This window comes from Oncorhynchus tshawytscha, linkage group LG03 (assembly GCF_018296145.1).
Source record: "Oncorhynchus tshawytscha isolate Ot180627B linkage group LG03, Otsh_v2.0, whole genome shotgun sequence".
Taxonomy (NCBI): domain Eukaryota; kingdom Metazoa; phylum Chordata; class Actinopteri; order Salmoniformes; family Salmonidae; genus Oncorhynchus; species Oncorhynchus tshawytscha.
Window position 1 is genome coordinate 69,094,899 of NC_056431.1, and position 8,197 is coordinate 69,103,095.

At 45.9% G+C, this 8,197-nt stretch overlaps 1 protein-coding gene across 1 annotated transcript; it reads left to right on the forward strand.

Annotated features, from left to right (window-relative positions):
- Positions 1-1,393: 1,393 nt before the first annotated feature.
- ildr1b (immunoglobulin-like domain containing receptor 1b) lies at positions 1,394-7,744 on the forward strand. The gene is made up of 8 exons (XM_042319906.1): positions 1,394-1,665; positions 2,088-2,258; positions 2,728-2,877; positions 3,004-3,123; positions 4,817-4,963; positions 5,057-5,179; positions 5,496-6,394; positions 6,720-7,744. Exons 1-8 carry the CDS (start codon positions 1,602-1,604, stop codon positions 6,756-6,758), a joined length of 1,713 nt encoding a protein of 570 aa, XP_042175840.1. The 5' UTR covers positions 1,394-1,601; the 3' UTR covers positions 6,759-7,744.
- The last annotated feature ends 453 nt before the right edge of the window (positions 7,745-8,197 follow it).

Here is an 8,197-nt window from a genome sequence, read left to right on the forward strand (position 1 = left end):
AACTCCTCTCCAGTCTCCACAGTGCTGTGGCTTGGACCTTTTCTTCCAGCATGTAGATATCCCAATTCACATGGAAATCCTGCAGGCTCCAGTGTTTTGTGTGTCTGAGGACTGTTGACATGGAATTTCCACACTGCTGAAAGTGCAAACAAGCTTGGCATTAAGAAACAAACCCTGGACAGACACTGAAGAAAGAAGAAGTGGCTGGGGCCACTTCATTGTAATTCGTATTGCAGAGCTGAATAGGCTGACTGACGGTCCACAACTACTGCACAATATTCTGAATCATCCACCTAATGTTGTAAATGAAGTTTTGGTTGTGTCAACGGTTGCATAGTACTGGAGTTCTCAAAAGGCCAAACATGAGTCACTGTGCTTGGACCCTAACTGTTCAATGTCTCTGTATTTTCTCAACTATCTGGATCCCTCCTTGAAATGTAATTTGATTCACATGGGTCTAGATTATTCTAGATTGCCTTGCCTCAACCAGGGTACAAATACAAGCCTGCAATATGTGCTGAGGAGTATTTCTGTCTGTAATAAATGTTCCCCTTTTGTAGGGGAAAACTAATTCTGATTGGCTGGGCCTGGCTCCCCAGTGAGTGGGCTTGCCTGCCAAGTGAGTGGGCCTATTGCCCTCCAAGGCCCACCCATGGCTGCACCCCTGCCCAGTCATGTGAAATCCATAGATTATGACCTAATGAATGTATTTCATGTCAATTGACTGATTTCCTTATGTAACAGTATAACTTTAGACCGGCCCCTCGCCCATACCCGGGACCCTCTGCACACATCAACAACAGTCACCCACGAAGCATCGTTACCCATCGCTCCACAAAAGCCGCGGCCCTTGCAGAGCAAGGGGAACTACTACTTAAAGCGCTCAGAGCAAGTGACGTCACCGATTGAAACGCTATTTAGCGCGCACCGCTAACTAAGCTAGCCGTTTCACATCCGTTACACTTATATGAACTGTAACTCAGTAAAATCTTTGAAATTGTTGCATGTTGCGTTTATACATTAGATATAATCAGATGTGTGTACAAAGAAGACATACATCTGATGTGTGTACAGTCTGGTGTTGATCTTGAGGTGACATTAGAAAGATCGCTACTTTTACTATTCTGGGCCTATAGGAAAATATACCCGATTTTCTCAAGGTCCTCTATGTTTAAAGGCATTTCCAGAGGGGGTTTATCTTGTTAAAATAATCAATTTCAAAAGTCCTAGTTCCGCGAACTATTTGATACATTTAGGCGTTTATGTATTAAAAACTCGTTTCCACGTGCACGAGCCTTCCATATCACTTACAAGTTTTTTTGTCTTGCACCTGTTGCGGCTCGAGGTGGGGTCGGTGACGTCACCCGAAGATGGGGGATGGGGTTGGGAACGCGCCGATGAACTCCGCCTGGGAAAGTTGCCGCGACTCCTGTAGGAGAGTAGTTTCACCACAAAAACGAGGAAATTGAAAACTTCTATTTACATAAAATCAAGAAAATGCGCTGATGAAGCGTTGCTTCGACAAATGTTGCATGGTTTTATCAAATTAATTGTATCGATTGACTAAAGGTTGGTCGTCTTTTAGGAGCTTCCGCGTTGGAATGGCGAAGAACAAAATGGGAAATATTATCTTGCTTGCGCTTCTGCTTGGTTTCCTGCCAACAGGTAAGGTTTTTAATCTAAAACCGCTTTAAGATACGGCTCTAACGTGTATTGGGCTTTATTACTTACAAAACACAATTCACATATACATTGTCTTGATTCTTTCCAAAATAAGCATGTTAGAATAAGTTAATAATCGACAGGTGTAAACATGACAAGGCCAACAAGTCGCGGTCACGTGACCGTAGGGTGTTTACAAGTTGCCAAGCAGATGGGTGTTCAGGACAGTTAATCCACAACGTTAAACGTTGTTAGAAATTATTGTTTCCGAGTACTAATATGCACTTCTGCATACAAATTAAGCAGTTTGAAAAACAGTTTCTCTTAATCATTTGAACACATCATTTTTTTCTAATTTAAATTTTAAAAATTGTGTGTTATTTTTGTACTATCCTCTCATTCTTTCTCGCAACTCTGTTTTTCAGAGGTGTTTTCTATCCAGGTGATTGTTCCTCAGACAGAGAGGAGTACGGCTCTCTTTGCCTCGGTCATCATACGCTGTGACTACTCCACCTCCGCCAATGCACAGGAAGTCCTGGTCACCTGGCGCTACAAGTCCTTCTGCAAGGACCCCGTGCTGGAATTCTACTCCACAGGTGAGATATTAAAGGACAGGTAAATGAGTGAGGGCTGCACGGACACTAGTGTAGCCCTCCTCCTTTCTTTCCGTTATTATAGTCTTCTTGCAATGGGGCTGTGGTGATTGTGATGTCATAAATGGAACTGCAGAGCTTGTGAGGTAACAGGGCTGTGGAGATTGATGTCATATTGCAGTGAAGATTGTAAATGTAATAATGGAGCTGTGTAGTTTGATGTCATAAGGTGCTGTGGTGATTGTGATGTCATGCTTTGTAGATTGTGCTGTTATAATGGGAATATGATGATTTGGATGTCATAATGGAGCAGCAGAGATTGATGTCAGAATTGTAAAGTGATGTTATAATGAGGCTTTGAAGATTGTATGATGTCATAGTGGTACTGTTGAGATTGGGACACCAATGCGATAATGGAGATGTTGGTGTATAGTGATGTCATCATAATACTTCCATTCTCCTCCTGCTGTAGCCTATCAGGCTGCTCTGCAGCTGGGCCAGGACCCAGCCAATGACTGTCCAGACCGCCAGCGCACCATTCGCACAGTCATCCAGAAGAAGGGAACCAATGAGGCCACCCTGGGCTCTGAGTATCGGGAGCGCAAGATATCCATCCAAAACAGTGAGTGTGACCCCAACATAGTGAAAAGAGACCACAATTATCAGATTTGTAAATGTTGCATTAAATGTTAACATGCACATGTACAGTAAGTGCTTGGGTGTGTGCCCAACCCCCTGCCCTCCACAGAGGCCGACCTGGTTATGAATGAGGTGATGTGGTGGGATAACGGTGTGTACTTCTGCTCCATCGACGCACCGGGGGACACTTCAGGAGACTCAGACCGCGAGGTCAAACTCATTGTTTACCGTAAGTGACTGCAAATGTTTTTTGCTTTTTCAGGATGCGTTTAACTATCCTCATTTTCATTTATGTATTTGCATGTTCCACCAATGCATTGCTCTCCTGGGGGAACCATGGGGTGCCTGTGGCACATCATTAAAAAGCACCCTTAGGCTTGAGGACCAACTGTGCAGTGGGTCATGTTTCATTCTTCCGTAACTATTTATTTATATATTTTTTATTTATATATTAACAAACTTTCCCCCCCAAATTTTGTGGTTTCCAATTGTCCCATCTCTACAACTCCCATACAGACTCGGGAGAGGCGAAGGTCGAGGGCCGTGCATCCTCCGAAACACGGCCCAGCCAAGCTGCACTGCTTCTTGACACAATGCCCGCTTAACCCGAAAGCCAGCCGCACCAATGTGTCGGAGGAAACATGGTACACCTGGTGACCGTTTCAGCGTGCACTGCGCCCCGGCCCGCCACAGGAGTTGCTAGAGCGCGATGGGACAAGGACATGCCGGCCTAACCTGGACGACGCTGGGCCAATTGTGCGCCGCCTCATGGGTCTCCCAGTCATGGCCGGCTGCGACACAGCCTGGAATTGAACCAGGATCTGTAGTGACACAGCTAGCACTGCGATGCAGTGCCGTAGACCACTGTGCCACTCAGGATGTTAACTTCCTCCATTCAAGGTTCATAGGTTCTCTATGTAAAACATGCATTCAACAAACTGTACACCATGTAATAGCCTATTTTGAATAAGAAATAATGTCACTCGTATTCTGTAGAGACTTGGCGCTGTTGTCTATGTGGCACTTTAATTACAATGTGAGTAACACAGCAAAAAAATGTACATTGGCCAATCCCAAATCAACTCCACTATTCACTTCTGTAGATCTGAAAGGATGGCATAGGTACAGTATAAACAAAATTATAGTAGCTCCAACACTGCGTGCAGCGGAGGCACGCATTAACACACAAATCGAAGTGAGAGAGGCGAAGGGAAGGGGTCAATCTGGGATTCTGCAAAAAATGTGGCAAAGAAATTACCTCCATATCCAGAATAGAAAGCCTTATGTTTGGGTCAAACACAACACATTACTGAGCACCACTCTAAATATTTTCAATCATGGTGGTGGCTTCATCCTGTTATGGGTATGCTTGTCATCGGCAAGGACTAGGGAGGTTTTTTTTGTTGATAAAACACAACGGAATAGATCTAAGCACAGGCAAAATCCTGGAGGAAAACCTGGTTCAGTCTGCTTTCCAACAGACACTGGGAGACATTCACCTTTCAGCAGGACACAAGCCCAAGTTGCTTACCAAGACAACATTGAATGTTCTGTAACGGCCTAGCCACAGTTTTGACATAAACCAGCTCGAATATCTATGGCAAGACTTGAAAATGGAGGTCTAGCACAGATCAACAACCAACTTGACAGAGTTTGAAGAATTAAAAAAATATATAATTTGCAATCCAGGTGTGTTAAGCTCTTAGACTTACCCAGAAAGACTCACAGTTGTTATCGCTGTCATTTTCAATAAATTTGCAAAAATGTTTTTGGGTATTCTGTGTGTAGATGGGTGAGAGGATTTTTTTTTTTTTTTTTTTAGTTCAGACTGTAACGCAACAAAATGTAAAATATGTCACTTGGGTATGAATACTTTCTGAAGTCACTATGTGTCCTACATGACCTCTTGACCTCTGTTCCAGATTGGCTGACGGTGCTGTTCATCATCATCGGGGCTCTGCTGCTCATCATGCTGTTCTGTATCTGCTGTTGTCAATGCTGCCCCCAGAAGTGCTGCTGCTACATCCGCTGTCCCTGCTGCCCACAGACCTGCTGCTGCCCTGAGAAAGGTACCACACACAAACACACACACACACACGATCGAGCGCACACACACTCGTAGTGATACACTTATTCACACCTCTCCTCTCTCCCCTCCCAAGTGGTGATGCAGCACAGGATGATACGAGAGGCCCAGAAGGCCATGGCCCCCTGGATGCACGGCCAGCCTATCTACGCCCCCATCAGCAACCACTCCTCCCAGGGCAACCCAGTGATGTACTCAGGTCAGTCTTATAATGGTGATAATGTTGTACCCTGCATGTTGTGAAACTATCTACTGAACTCCGGTCAATGTTATAAAGTTGTATCCTCAAGGTTCTCCCAAAGAATGTAAGAGAGGTGATGTGCCACCTTGTGGACTGGCTGTGCCACTATGTAAATAGACAAATGAAAAAATATCTGACCCCCCTGGCCGTACTCAGCAGCACCACCTTAAAAAATCCTGGGGAGAACCCTGACCATGCATGCTGTGAAACGATCTACTGGTCTCAGGTCAGTCTTATAACGGTGCTAATGCTGTGTGATTCGCTATGTCTCCAGCCTCGTTCTCCGATGGGTACCCTACCAAGCCCAACTTTGCCATGGCCCCGATGGGCCCCTCGCCCCTCCAGCTGCAGCCTCCCCCTATGCCCCAACACCAATACGGTATCCACCACGGTAACGGCAGCATGCATGGCGGGAGTGCGCACGACACCAACCAGATGCTGGACTTCCTGGAAAGCCAGATGAGGGGGGTTCACAGCCAGATGCCCCCTCCCCCTCATCAGCACTTGTCTCCCCACGCCCACCAGTATCAGCCCCAGGGAGGCCCCCAGGGGGTCCCCTTCACTGCCGGCCCCCCCAGCATGCTGTCTGCCCTGGATGAGATGGGGATGAGGGGGGTGGAGAGGAGAGTGATCACCTTGCCCCCTATCGTCCAGCGGGTACCCAGTTTTTCCTCTCGCAGGGGGACTGGAGGTGGAGGAGGGACCAGTGGTGCTCCAAGAATATCCAGCCAATCCAGCAGCAGCACCAACCGCACTGGGGGTGGCGGCGGTGGGCGTTACAGTGACAACCGGCGTGACAAACACAACTCCACCCCTCCGCGGCAAGGCATCCTGCGTAGCTACAGCGACGAGTCAGACTGGGACGACCGGAGGGGAGGGCCAAAGAGGGAGGGGCAAGGCTCGGCCGGGAGGAGGACGGGGGGGTCTGGGTCGGCGCCACGGTCCCGTAGTCGTGACGACATGATGGAGGAGGTGCGTCGGTCAGCCCTTGCCAGGCTAGACAGGAGCCACTCACCTCCTGCCCATCGACAACGGTCCTGGAGCTCGGAGGAGGAAGACAGCAGGAGGGGAGGGAAAAGGGGAGGCAAGGGGAAGCTGTGGCCAGAGAAACCCCCCAGCTACTCCTCCATCGAGATCCAGCATGGCAACAGGAGGAACTACGACCGCTACTCAGTAAGAAACAAACACAAGTGCTGATGTCTGACTCACACCCATATAACATTGTTTACTCACACATACAGATCAGGATCGTACTGTCCTGTAACAGACACTGCACAAACAGGATGGTACACACACATCTACAGACATTCACATGCACTCATTTTACCACACAAATGTCAACACTACTGAACACCCTCTATCTCTCCCTCCCCATCCCTCTCTATCTCTCTCTCTCTCTCCTTCCCCCTCTCTCTCCTTCCCCCTCTCTCTCTCTCCTTCCCCCTCTCTCTCTCTCTCCTTCCCCCTCTCTCTCTCCATCTCTTTCTTTCTCTTCCAGGATAAAAGCTCTCGTAGTGGTACCAGTGTGGTGATCTGAAACCTGGTCTGTCTGTCTGCCTGTCTGTCTGCCTGTCTGTCTGCCTGTCTGTCTGCCTGCCTGTCTGTCTCCCTTTTCCTCAGTGTAAACTCATGGTTTGTGTCTCCACAAACTGTTTGTTTTTCGGTCTCCACTGTCTGTCTGTCTCCACAAACGGTCTCTGTCTGTCTGCCTTTGGACGAGAAGTGACACCAAAAGGATTATTAAGCGTAATTGAGTCCAGAGACGCGATAGTCCAGCATCCCATTGTGACATAACTACGGGTCTCTGAGACCACTGCCCAAACGAGCATCTGCCCAAAATTCCCAACCAACACGGCTCTGCGTTCGCATCCTATATTAATTTGAATGTGTTGACGATTGGAGAAATTGCTTGAGCCATGCTGAGAAAAGTATGAAAGCTAATGTTCCAATATTCTAGATCACGCATACACGTTTTGGACTCTGATAGACGCTATAGAATGTATTGTAATAAGGTGACTCGGGTGCCTTTATACCTGTACAGGCGTAGAGGTTAAACAGTACTTATGTAATATTGTGCTATGCTTTATATAGAATGGGATTGAAGGGCAAGGTGTATATGGAGGGAGGGAGGGCTAGAATACCGGAATCTTAAGGCACATATTTTACCTGTTGAAATCCATGTGATCTTTTATTATTATTTTAGAATACTTTTTTTTTTACACATTTACCTATGAGACATTGTAAAACACAGCACTATCACGTCAATTGTAAGAAATATAATTAGTTTTTTTATTGTACATTTCATCAAGTGTGTATCTGTTTTCTTATCTTAAATAGTTGTATACAATGTTTTGTTGTAGATTCTGTAGTGTGTGACTGTTTCTTGTTCAGTTTTCCTCAAGTGCCTCTGTCTGTTTACAGTTGTATGTTGTTTTTTTAGTCGGTGGTGGGATAAATTATTCCGTTGGTCTTGTACTGGGGATTTTGTACTTGGGATTTAAATGAAGTCAAGTGAAATCATCATTCACCTTGCTTTGAGTGGCATGTTTCAAGAGTATGGTGAGTCTTTGTTCTACAGTACCAGTCAAAAGTTTGGATACACCTACTCATTCCAGGGTTTTTCTTTATTTTTACTATTTTCTACATTGTTGAATAATAGTGAAGACATCAAAACAAATATGGAATCATGTAGTAACCAAAAAAGTGTTAGAAGAATCTCAAAAATATTTTGATTTGTTTAAGTAGCCACCCTTTGCCTTGATGACAGCTTTGCACACTGTGGCATTCTCTCAACCAGCTTCACGAGGTAGTCACCTGGAATGCATTTCAATTAACAGGTGTTCATTTGTGGAATTTCATTCCTTAATGTGTTTGAGCCAATCCGTTTTGCTGTGACAAGGTAGGGTTGGTATATGACAGATGGAATTGCTTTAGTTAAACAAAGTGTCTGCTAAGTGTGTAGACAATTGCGTTTTT

What these genes read in the sequence shown, in the direction of transcription:
- ildr1b (XM_042319906.1), top strand. Translation starts at nt 1,602, where the DNA reads ATGGCGAAGAACAAAATGGGAAATATTATCTTGCTTGCGCTTCTGCTT. An exon ending in CTGCTGCTGCCCTGAGAAAG is followed by an intron (nt 4,964 to 5,056) that starts GTACCACACACA and finishes TCCCCTCCCAAG; the next exon opens with TGGTGATGCAGCACAGGATG. An exon ending in GGAACTACGACCGCTACTCA is followed by an intron (nt 6,395 to 6,719) that starts GTAAGAAACAAA and finishes TTTCTCTTCCAG; the next exon opens with GATAAAAGCTCTCGTAGTGG.